Source organism: Poecile atricapillus, chromosome 2 (genome assembly GCF_030490865.1).
Source record: "Poecile atricapillus isolate bPoeAtr1 chromosome 2, bPoeAtr1.hap1, whole genome shotgun sequence".
Lineage (NCBI taxonomy): Eukaryota > Metazoa > Chordata > Aves > Passeriformes > Paridae > Poecile > Poecile atricapillus.
In genome coordinates, this window is record NC_081250.1 from 61405065 (window position 1) to 61417232 (window position 12168).

At 45.3% G+C, this 12168-nt stretch overlaps 1 protein-coding gene across 2 annotated transcripts; it reads right to left on the bottom strand.

Moving 5' to 3' along the window:
* Positions 1 to 1193: 1193 nt before the first annotated feature.
* Positions 1194 to 4500, bottom strand: ID4 (inhibitor of DNA binding 4). 2 transcript variants are annotated; one of them, XM_058833505.1, is made up of 3 exons: positions 3813 to 4500; positions 3087 to 3145; positions 1194 to 2664 (listed from the first exon to the last, which is right to left on the bottom strand). In XM_058833505.1, exons 1-2 carry the CDS (start codon positions 4209 to 4211, stop codon positions 3101 to 3103), a joined length of 444 nt encoding a protein of 147 aa, XP_058689488.1. In that variant the 5' UTR covers positions 4212 to 4500; the 3' UTR covers positions 1194 to 2664; positions 3087 to 3100. The 2 variants fall into 2 exon arrangements, with proteins under 2 accessions (XP_058689488.1, XP_058689489.1); XM_058833506.1 differs by having other exon boundaries at positions 3806 to 4500.
* Positions 4501 to 12168: the final 7668 nt, after the last annotated feature.

Genomic DNA, 12168 nt, shown 5'->3' on the forward strand with positions numbered 1-12168 from the left:
TTGCACTGCAAGTTTTTCAAAAAGCAAACTGAAATCCTTAAGCTGCTAAACTCAACAGGAGATTGCCCTGACCTGAAACAATCCGGGCTTGGTACGTTCTTCCTTGAAGAGCAGCCCAGTAATTTACCAGCTCTCTCAGGACACGTCAGCTTTCATATTTAGAAACTCTACAGGATAGTTTTGTATTTTAGGACAGCACCTTTTGTTTGCTTTCTCTCCCCTATGTAATGGAATACTATAATTTGCAACAGTGGATAGAAACAAGTAAGTGTACTGAGAACCAATGTTACTGAAAAGCTGTATACAAAATAATCGGAGTTGTACAAGCTGAAGTAAGCAGAAGGCTACAAATATTAATAGGATAAACAAAGAAAATGGATGTAAATTTAAACCAATCCTTTGGAAGAAAAAAAAAAAATTTGCTTCTCTCTTTTTTAACACAATAGAAAAATTCCCCCAGTGCAGTAAAAATCCTATGGATAGCATTGTTACTGTCCCAAAAGTAGCTGAGACACTCTGGATAAGATGTTTGTGACTTAATTTTACAAGAATATGTATTTTTCTCATTAAATTAACTAAAATTGCAACAGCAGAGCTGGGGGAATACAATGCAGGTACCCACTCCCCACAGTTGAAGTCCCAGCTCAGCCTGTAAAATGCCTGTGCCTTTAAAGCATTTGCAGTGACAGGAGGCCTTGTGTTTGCAGATGCGTTAGCCACTTTTTGATTTGCTCTTTATGCAATTATTTTGATAAAGAAAGTGTTCATCTTGTTGACACTATCACTGTAGTCAATACCTAATGACCCCCACAGTTAATTTCCTTATAAATATTTAACTTAATAGAAGTCCTCCCTTGGGTTATAGTACTTTTGACACTTGTATAATCTGAAACAAATCCTCTTTTTTAGTCAAACAGACCATGTTACACACACAGTTGGCTAGCTATTTACAAAGCACCCAATTAAATCCTACTTAATTCTCCCACTCTGAAAATCCCATTTCACTAGTGTGCAGGCTACTGATCACACAAGATGAGGATCTTTCACTGAGCCTGGACACAAGCTTACAGCCAGCAAGACTTGATTGTACAAGAGCTTGCCGTAAAAATAATTCACCCATCAAATGCTATATACAGATAGTGAAGGGAATGTGCAAATTCAGAGGATTGAAGAAATAAGCTGAAGAATCACAGTTAAAGACAGGTAAATCTAGTTTAATGTTCACATGTAGTAGTTACACATCACAGAGATTAAACAGGATTTTAACTGTAACATAGCTGCAGTGAAATATAAGTAATTTTGTACTAGAAAAATAATCTTGACGCAGTTATCCGATTTTTGGTCTACGTAAGTTCATTTTAAGATGAATTTACATCACTGATCATAATGACTTTGCCCATGTGCCTTACTGCAGTTCACTATTAATACTCTTTGGACGAAGGAAACAGCAACTGTTTTTGTTAATGGTTTGCCCTTTGGCTGCAAGCAGAGAATGGATTTCAGTTTTTAAGCAATTAATAAGCTGTAGGAACACAAATTTGCGATAAAACCTTTCGGTGCTAAATGAAATTCCCGAACAAATTTCTTGATCTAATTCAAGAGCAGATCTAAAAAAAAAACAAAACTGTTAGAGATCTAAAGCATTGTCCCCATAATGCAAAAAAAAAACTAGATAGAATTTGTTTTTTCTTGTCTCAGTAAAAAACACTACATCTTACTGCTACTTTTATATAATGCACTAAAAATCCCTGTGCCTACATGACTAAAGTGTAGTCTCAAAATGTATAATACACTTACAAACATTTTAAGTTTAGATTGAGGAAAACACGTTGTATGGACTCCAAACAAGTTTATTTGCAATTAGACACCTCATGCAATCATGCAGGACCACTAGCTAAAGCTGCAACTTTCGAGTCTAAAGGACATTTGGGGACAAAAAAAGTCCTAAACATTCAAGATACTTCCACATTAGCAGCTCCATACTCGAGCTGTGGTTTTCTAAAGAGATATTCCCACAGATTAAAAAAAACATACACACCTTTATAATATTTACAAAAAAATATTTAATTAAAAATATTTTATAATTACAGTAGTCTATTAAAGCATATACTTTTCTCACACTTATAGAACATCTCTATATATACACAGTATGAAATGTCACTCATTTGTCTATACAATATGTAACATTCCTGCAGGGAGAAGAAAGTTCCCTGGGCCCCAATAAAATCCATCTATTTTAAACAATAGATGTCAAATATATCTACAAATGCTCTGGTAGATTAGTAAAGCTTCAAGATTCGGCTGCTCGGTCCCTTAAGAGTTACAAGGTTTCTAAAATCTGGTTAAGCTCGGTCCTCTATCCCGGGGCAGAGTCGCAACTTTTCCCGCTGCCACCGTGGGACACGCCGCCGCTCACAGCTGGCCGGGAACGACGAGAAGAGACGGAGCCAGGGGGGGAAAGGACACGGGGAGCTGGGGAGGGGCGGGGGGGGACCGCTACGGACGTGCAAAATGGTGAAAAGGCTTGGCTCTGCCGGGGTGAAGCATGGGAACTGCTCGGGGGGTTGGATGGCTCCTTCCTCCGGTGCGGCGGGGCAGGGCCGGGCCCCCCCGCCGCCGCCCGCCCCCCGCGTTGCCTCTGCGCGGCGCGGCGCCGCCGCACACCTGTGGGAGAGGAATGAATAGAGGGGGTGTGTGAACCGCTGCGCTCCAGACCGACTGGCGCCACCAACAAAACACAAGACATGCTTGATCAACAACCCAAAACAAACCAGGTCAAACAACAACCGCAGCTCCCAGGCTGGGCCAGGCGGAGGGAGGGATGCGCAGCTGCACGCCGCAGCCAGAGGCGCTCCGGGGGGAGGGGGAGTGTTTGGGGGGGGAACCCCAACCACCCGGTAATTAGGGAAAATAAAACAACCACCCCGTAATTAAAAATAAAACCCCAAAGCCGCCTGCAAGTATTTCTCGCCAGGCTCCGGTCCCCCTTCAGCAGGCTTCCCGCAGGATGCGGCGCGGCCCCGCCGAGCCCGGGCGCTGCGCCGCGGAGCCCCCCGCCCGCCGCCCCGCGCCCGCCCGGCACTCACCTGGGGAGCGGCGGTCAGCGGCAGAGGATGCTGTCCCCCGGCTTGTTAACAGAGCCTGCCTGCGCAGCAAACCAAACACGGCAAATTAATAACTGGGCAGAAACGACACGGAGACCCCCCCCGCCACTGCCCAGATCCCCTCCTCCGCCACGCACCCAGGCACTACCATAGCCCCCGTCGGGAGCGCTCAGGGAACCCCCCAGGGGGACCGAGCTAAGGGGGTCACCGCAGCGCTGCGGCAAGCCCTGGGGCGCGGGGTGCCGGGGCACGCCGCTTCCCGCGCCGCCACCGGGGGTCCCGTACCAGGGAGTCGCTCCCCGATTCCCGCCCCTCCAAAGCACGCTGCGTTCCATGTGCACAGCCCCCACAGCCCCTCGCACTCGCTACACGGCGCGGAGGCTGGGAAGCGCAGAACAGCGCGCCTGCTCCCGTGTGTGCAAACACGCCGGCTACAGGTACTCCCTCGAGAGCGGTAATTACACGGTACACACCGTGCGGCTGCCTGCCCGCACCGAGGGGATGCGGGCACCCACCGCGCACCGCCGGGGCGTTCCTGCGCCCGTCCGCCCCGTCCCCTTCGGGAGCTACGGCTTCCCGGCAGAGCCACGGGGTCGAGAACGGCAGAACATCACCGGGGCGCTCCCACGGCGGCCGGCGCTGACCACCGCGCCACGCCGCTCTGCTCCGCGTCCCGTTCCCCGCGCTCGTGTGCCACGCACCTCTTACCGGGTCAGTGTTAAGGGCAGTCAGCGGGGTCCTGGGGGTGCCCGCCGGACAGCTGCCTGGGTGCAGAGCGGGCGGCGGCGGCTGCTGCCGGAGCAGCGCGGGGTGCGTCTCCAGAGCCAGCTGCAGGTCGAGGATATAGTCGATGACGTGCTGCAGGATCTCCACTTTGCTGACCCTCTTGTTGGGTGGGATGGTGGGCACCAGCTTCCTCAGCCGGCTGTAACAGTCATTCATATCGCACTGCAGGCACAGCGCCGCCGGCTCCTCGCCCGACGGCGGGCCCCCCTTGCAGCCGCTGTGCTCGGCCAGGCACCGCAGGGCCGGGTACCCCCCGCCGCCGCCCGCCACGCCGGGCTGCGCCTTGCGACCGGGGTGCCGGACGGGGCTCACGGCTTTCATGGTGCCGCAAGGAGGGAGGGAAACCTCCCTCTCCACCACCGCCGCCTGCTGCCGCCGCTGCGACCTCGGGAAGCCGCGCACGCACCGCCCGCAACGGGAGCGGAGCGCGGCCGCAGCGCCTCGATGGCGTTAACGGCGGCCGCCTCGGGGATGTAGCGAGAGGCGCTCGCAGAGCCGCGCGACAGCAGCGGCACCGCGAACCCCCCCGGTCCGAAAAAGCCGATTTTTTTTCCTTAAAATGCAGAGCTCGTGCCCCGCAGCCGCCCAGCCACGAGCACGACCGCCTCTGCCGCCGCCGCTGGCCGCGCCGCGCCCTATATAGCGCGGGGCGCGGGCGGGGCGGGCGGCGCCGGGGGGAGGCGGGGGCGCCGCCGCGGCGGGGCCAGGCGAGCGCGGCGCGGGAGCGGGGGGGGCGCCGCGGGGCCGAGCCGCAGCCAATCAGAGCGCGCCGGGCCCCCCCCGGAGCGCGGCGGCAGCCAATGGCGGCGGCGCTGCTGGGGGGGCGGGCGGCTCGCGCTGACCCCCCCGGGGAGGAGGAGGTGGCGGAGGAGGAGGAGGAGGAGGCGGTCCCGGGGAGGAAGGACTGCGGGAATGCGGGCGGGACCCGCCGCCCAGCGGCTCCCGGCGCCGTCCCCGCGGTCCGGAGCGCAGCCCCGCGCGACCGGCGCCGCTCCCCGCCGCCCGACCCGGACCGAGGCAGCTGCACCCGCCCTCCCATCCTAACCATTCCCGTTCCCGGGAGGGTTGGTATCTCCTCGGGTCGTGAAGCGCATTTTTATCCTCTCGGTGTAGGAGACTCGTTCCGGCTTTACACATTTTTTGAGGCACTTGGGGAAGCTGGTTTACAGGCAGGGAAAATCCCAAGCAAAACTTGAGGAGTGTAGGGGCGAAGGAAGGAGGAGGGTTTAGGGACTTCAAGCAAAGCAATGCCAGGGAACATTAAATTAGAGCACATAACTATTAAAAATGCATGGAGATGGAGTATTTAAGATTCCTCCATGACATATAATATTAATCCGTTTTATGTAAAATTCATACCTGTAACTTAATTTGGTCCATTAATGCACCAGATCACGTATTAGTAGATGTACCATGTTTTAAATATGATGCTGGAAATGTCCAGAGTTCTGTACTTTGAGACAGAGCATTAAAATTAACAGACATATACTCCTGAGTCCTGCTTAAGTCATCTTGTGGCAGATTGTAACCTTTTAATTTAATAATGCAGTGTTGAAACTTCCTGTTAATTCCTGCTAAGGATTAAGAGCCACTGCGTATTTGAATGGGACGCCGGTGTACGAAACTTGGCACCCGATCCTATAGATGCTGCAGCACTGCAAGCTGTCCATGAGTGAAGCAGGGCTGATTGCTTGGGCAAAGGGCTGAAGGAAGGAGTAAAGGCTGCAGGATCTGCCCCTAAGCTTGTAAGTCAAACCCAACAGAAGGGAAGAAATCCATAATGGTGATTAATGATTACATGTCCCCTCCAAGCTTAGTCACAACGGGTGATATATAAAGGATACAGTAGGAAGCTGTCAAACCCAGAACTTGAATGAGGGGTGAGGCTGGATCATCTGAAGCGTATAATGAAGCACACTTGCATTCTCTCTCACCTCTTAAAGACACATGTTTTGAGGCTCTGCTTAGAAATACCCACATTCTTGTTCCCTTATTTTGTCCCACATTGCCACTGCCATCCATCGCAGTTAGGCTCCTCTCAGCTCAAAATCCAAGTGTGCAGCGTAAATCTTTGAGGTGTAAATCTAAACTGAGGTCTAGATTTGTGTGTTGCATCATGAGGCTGTGATGGGAAGGTGTATTTCCATTACCTATGGGCTGGATGATCCCAATTCTCTTGTAGCCATTGGTTTTATTCAGTAAAACTCCTTGCGGTTTACTTGCAGGCACAGGCCTTCAAGCATATATTATAGTTTGTCTGTTTTCCGGAGTCCCAGCAATATGGACAGATTCGATGTGCTGTCTAGAAAAAAAATACATTGTAAATTATGGTGAAAATTCAGGCTCAAATCTTGCTGGTGCCATTTAATCAAAATCTGCATGCAACTAGATACCCTGTAATACTGAGCTGTTCTGTTTGTACTGAATCCCCTCTGGGAGCTTCTCTGATCTCACTGGAAATCTCTGGGAAACCCCAATATGTAACTGGTTCCCCTCTAGTCCTCCCAAGCTAATTTGGACAGATTACTTCTGTACATGCACACCAACACACACAAACACAGACATACAAACACCCTGGAACAGCAAATCCACTGAGACCACGCTGGTTCTTGAAGATGACTCAGAATTTCTGTAAACTCGTGAAGAACCATGAAATGCCCCACACCTCTTTTTCTATCAGGCTACTTCCACCACAGGGTACAAAGGAAAATCTGAGGGTCTGCAAATGTTGAAGTTGTGAGAGGATTGCGTGCGTTTGTGTAGCTAACTTATCACAGTGGAGATTTGTGGAAGAGGGAAAAACAACCCTCCCCTTCATCTACTGTATAAATATTCAGGGTTTTCCTCTAGTAAATCCCTTTGATACTCATGAAGCTGATACATGCTGGTCTGACATGCTTGGCTGAACAATATGCACCAATTCCTTGTCAACAACAGGTCTGCTTTTGCTCTCCTTGAAGTCAGTGGTGGTTTTGTCATTGACTTAAGTGGGACCAGGTTAGGTTGGCTACTTCTTTCAAAATTTAAAGTGGATGTGCTTAGTAAATCACTTTACAAATGAGTTGGAAACCCCAGAATGTTATCCATCTAGGTGGGCATAGTAAAACTCTTCATCCCTAAAGAGGCTTGTACACAAGTAAGAGGGACAGTGGCTATTGTTCATGCTTTTGTCCTATTAATAGCAATATTTTTCACAATGTGAGTATATAGGGATTAACACTTCTGTTTTTCACCAGACCAAGTTTGGATTTTTAAATAAATTCTGTGCATCTTTAAACATCTGGTCCCTTTCTGGCTGGCTGGAGGAGTTTATCTGTCTTGGCTGGATTTTTCTGTGCTCTCTTCCCACATCCAGAGTCAAGATTCATTTCCATTGTAAGAAACTCTTGCAATATTACCACAAGATCCTTGATAATGCTTGACTGGACCAGTCTGATCTATTAAAAGAGAATCAGTGAGTTTAGACCACATCATAGGTGTTCTCTGAAGATTAGAAAAGTCACTTTTGATTCAAACCCAGAGTAAAACAAGTTGAAAATGAAAATGTAATGACCGGCTTTGTATGCCCTGTGTCATGAGGGTAATCCCATTGAATTTAACGAGAATGAGTAATGTATTCTGAATTTGTCAGCACAGGTCTGAGTATATGAACGTGCCATTGACTCCAGGTGGAAAAGTAAACCCGAGACATTGATGCTGTCTCTCGAGTCATGGCACCTGGGAAGGGGGACAGTCCTTCCAAGTGCGGAATGTGTGACATTTCCTCTGACAGCACTCTGGACCCACAGATGTTTGTGCATGATACGATGCCATTGAACCAACCGTACCACATTAGTTAAAATAGTCTCTGGACAGCTACAATTTGAAGGAACACATGCAGAGGGAAGCAAGCAATCAACGTGGTTACTTACACAAGGTTACTTGCTATACCTACCTTAAGAGGGCATGAAATGCACACAAATGCTCAATGCATTTTCATTCTTAAGCAGGTTATGAAACAGTGGTTGAGTCAAGTGTCCTCGTTTTCGTGCTTGGGGCACACTGTGTCAGAGCAGTGCAGTAAAATCCCAGGCTTTCCTTTGCTGGAGGCTGATAACTGGTGTGACAAGTTTCATCCTGGTGGGCACAAAGATACACAATACTGAGACCCCCTGCTCCCCATTCCTGTAGACTTCAGCAAGCAGCCAGAAACTCAGGATCTTGGAGGAGCTGCTCAACACCTAGAAGGGCTGATCATTAAAAAAGCATTATAAATCTCTGAATGGTTTATGGTTTATGAGGGAAATAGCAATTGATTCCTCAGTGGTGCCATTACTCTCCCCTATTGCTATCATTCAAAAGGCAATAATGTTGGTTATTTACCTTCAATTAAAATATCTAGTTAGTTGTGATGTCATTTAAAATAGCAATATAATGTGTTTAGTGCTCCCTTATCAAACACCATAGATAAACTCCTCTTGGCAACAGGGGATAGTGATATGAAATGAAAAATTGAATAGGGGAGTGAGGTGGAGGAAAGACTATGTAAATCTTTTATTGGATTATTATTCCTACATGCCTGTGTGTCCCTGTGGACAACAGAACTGGAGGTGAGACTCAGGCTCCTTTGCAGCAGCACCCCATGGATCCTCCAAATGGGTCGGGGAAGATCCATTGGGAATTCTGGGAGTACAGAGAAATCACCTCACTCTGCAGAGTGATGGACTCAAATCCATCAGTCTTCTGGTACTTCACCAGGGATAATTCATCACCAAAGCTTTTGATCACCAAAACTTAACACAACCTTTTCCCCAAATAACATGAGCCATCTTCAGTAGTGTTGTCCTTATATTCCTCAAACCCAGAATCTAAATACAGTTCATACACTTTAGTAAATGTGATTTTTTTTTTCTCATTTTCAGGTTGTGTTCATTACAGAAATTTCTTCGCAGTAAGAAAACCTAAAAGATTCTCAAAACCTTCAATTTTTCAGTGCCCCCTTGCATGAAGTTTAATATGAAATAAAAAGAAAAATGGTTGTTGATTGCTCACAATAGCTATTCACAGACAAAAGAGATTTTTTTAATTTTCTTTTTTTTCATGTTCATGTAGTTGTCCAGGTTAGAGCACCCTTCTTATGACTGGAACATAGTCCTGCCCACTGTTTTACTCTTCCCTTCAGGTTTGTATGCTAAAAGAAAGTCACATAACAACAGATATTATGGAGAGATGAGGAACAGAATTAAAAAATCCCTTCTCCATGGCTTGATAGTCACGTATGCTCTTTTTTACACCAATGTGGAAATAAATGCATACAGAAATATTTTACCTCAGTAATTGGAGAGAACCAAAAAAATACTGTGATGAGGTTCATGTCTATGAGAGTTTCTTGCTATGCTGTCTCCCACATGGCTGTGTTGTGGGAATTTGTTCAAACCCACATTGTCCCTTTGCAGTCTGCAGCAGCAGCAGAAAACATTGGTATGTCACTGACATGCATCCTGGCATTTGCTGGTGGTTGTATGTCAGCTGAAGGCTAATGTCATTTAAGAAGGTTGCTTTGTTCAGGTGACCAGAAACACTGGGTTTGTCGGGTAATGTCAGATTTCTGCATTGACTAAAGCAAACTTGTGGCAAGAAAGATAAGTCATGTTGACAACCTTCTGCATTGTGGTCCAAATATAAGCAATCAAGATGCTTATTCTGGGGAAGGGGAAAATAATTTAGGAGTATTTGGAGCAGCTTCCTGAGGAACACTCCATTAAACTGAGTTACATAGTAACAGATTGAATTTAGAGTCTTAACTTTAATTTTATTTTGTGTAGATTTAGATCAGATTTATGTGTAATGTCATACCCTTTGTTTGTAGACAGAAATCCTCAGCCAATCTGCCTGAAAACCAATGGCATGATACCACTTCATATTATTTTTGTATTTGTTACGAGTTTACATTAAGAGGTCTATAATCACGCAAATAATGCAGCCTACAGGGACAATGAGCAAATCGACCTAAATTAAATAAGTATCTAGATGTGTACATGCTCATCTGCATATGTTATCATTACACCAATGATACTGGTATTTATTTTCAGGGGACCCAAAGAGCTTCATCAGCAAAAGCAGTCTAAGTTTGTGCCACAAAAAAAACCTCAATAGCAGTATTTTGCATTAATACAACATTTTACATTTTGAAAGCTAATACTAACATGTTTGTTATTTGTTCTTTATGAGTGTTTTAAGGAATCCTCCAAAATCTTCAGCATTTATTTTCTTTAATCTTTAAAAAAAATGTTTTAAATTAAAAAAAGAAATCACCACTTTTTCCCTGACAGTGAAGACAACCTTTCCCAGACTGCAAGGACACCCAAGGTAGGTGGAGAGACCTTTGCTTCCTCTGTGTTGATGTGAATGCATTGATGTGTTCTGTGACTGTAGTCAGTTGGTTCTCAAAGTACTTTTATGGGCCAGTGTCACTTTCAGACATAACCTGCTTGCCAGATCCTAATTTCTAGTTCTGCATTTTGTTTTGTGCTCGTGACAGCCCGACAAATATGTATGTACTATCGAAAATGGTGTTTGCTGGATGTGGTTCAAGTCAAATTGGTGCCACCACTGGGAACAGAAGTTAGAAAGAACTAGAAATTCAAGTCTGGTGGTTCTGTTTGTGGAGGGAAAGCTTTTAAATGCATCTTCAAATCCCTTGACTGCAGCTATTTATGAGCCACATCATGTACTTCCCATACCTGCTGAAATCTTTGTAATTTTATTATCTATTTATTTACCTGCTATAGAGTTCCTGTTGCCATAACACACGAAGATCTACCAAGGCCTTAGTAACAGAAGCAAAAGGCTCTTCCTCATTGCTTTGTTCCATCTTGCAGAAGAAATGTTAGAGTAGCAGGAAATTACTTATGGGATGATAATACCAGCTTAATTTGCTTAGGTACTTGAGTGTGTTTGAAAAAGCAGTCTGCTCAAAAGGTGAGTTTTATATTAATTTGTACCAGGTTGCTTCCTGTGATCATTCTTTATAGCCTGCATGGCTTCTGAGAAAGTTGTCACTTAAGAAAACAAGAGACCTCAGCTTTTGTTGACAGAAACTGCTCTTGCAGGATTTCATGTTTAGAGAGCATGAAAAAACCACTGACAGGTAATGTCTCCTTTAGAGGCAGACAGGGTCACATCACGACTATAATTTCAGCAATAGTATATGCTAAAGTGACCTTATATATTTATTGGGGCAACAGGATTGTCTAACGAAAACCGGTGTGTAGCACTGTGAATTTAAATCAAGATATACATTGCAGAGTGCAAATGACTGGAGATGCAGAAAAAAGAAAGATGGATGTAGGGAGAATATTGGACAGTGATCCATGAAGTGCAATTCTTCACAGTTAAATATATTCTATGACTTACTAATGTTCCCTTAGAAGAAATGGGAATGAATGTTATTTTCCATTTTGGAGTAATTGTATAGTAATTCTTCATGGTTTGGTTTCTTGTACAGGGGACAAACTAGGCAAGATTATTTTAAAGACATAGTCAAAATTGCTGTAAAAAATGCTTCAACATGCAAATTTATTATAGTTTCACTTTGTTTTCTTTAAGCTAAATGATGTGCATATATAAGAATATTTTGGGTAATCACACAGCTTATGCTAAGTAACTATTTCAAGTTGTCCTCGATACCAGTATGTTTCCACATATTTATGATGAAGTGTTAATGACATTTATTTTTGTAATTTTTACTCCACTAACTTGCTCTTTCAACACTTTAAAGAACTGATAAAATTTTATTCAAACAAATATCTTAATTTACCTCAATGGAGAAATTGACTTGAAAAGCAGCACAAATGCTTGCTTATTTGGAAAGTTTTTCTTCACGTTAATGAGCTTATTTGCCTGAGTAACGATATGGATATAGGCACTGCTCAAGTGAGCAGAAGTTTCACAACTGGATGCAAAGTTATTAGCTTACTTCAGACCAGCCTCTTGAAATAGTTGCTGAAGATTGAGCGCCTGAGAACTGGCTCTCAAAATAATATTTTGTAGAACATGAAAATGCATATGCAAAGAGTAAGAAAAATGAAAATTTTAAGCACAAATGTTCAATTAAAAGACACTGTGGTTAGTGGCGATGAGTATTTGAAGTAAATTTTATGTCCCCACGGCATTATACCCCATGTCCATTTCAGTCTTTTTCCACTGGGAGTAAAACACTCCTTATAGACAAAAATAGTTTTCTTTTGCCCCCAGGAATTTCTTAACACACGCAATACATCAATCTTTCTTGCAGTAT

Excerpts from the sequence above, each read along its gene's own strand:
- ID4 (XM_058833505.1), bottom strand. The coding sequence starts at position 4,211 with ATGAAAGCCGTGAGCCCCGTCCGGCACCCCGGTCGCAAGGCGCAGCCC. Across the intron at positions 3,146-3,812 it reads CTGCCCTTAACACTGACCCG|GCAGGCTCTGTTAACAAGCC; the intron begins GTAAGAGGTGCG and ends TTTGCTGCGCAG.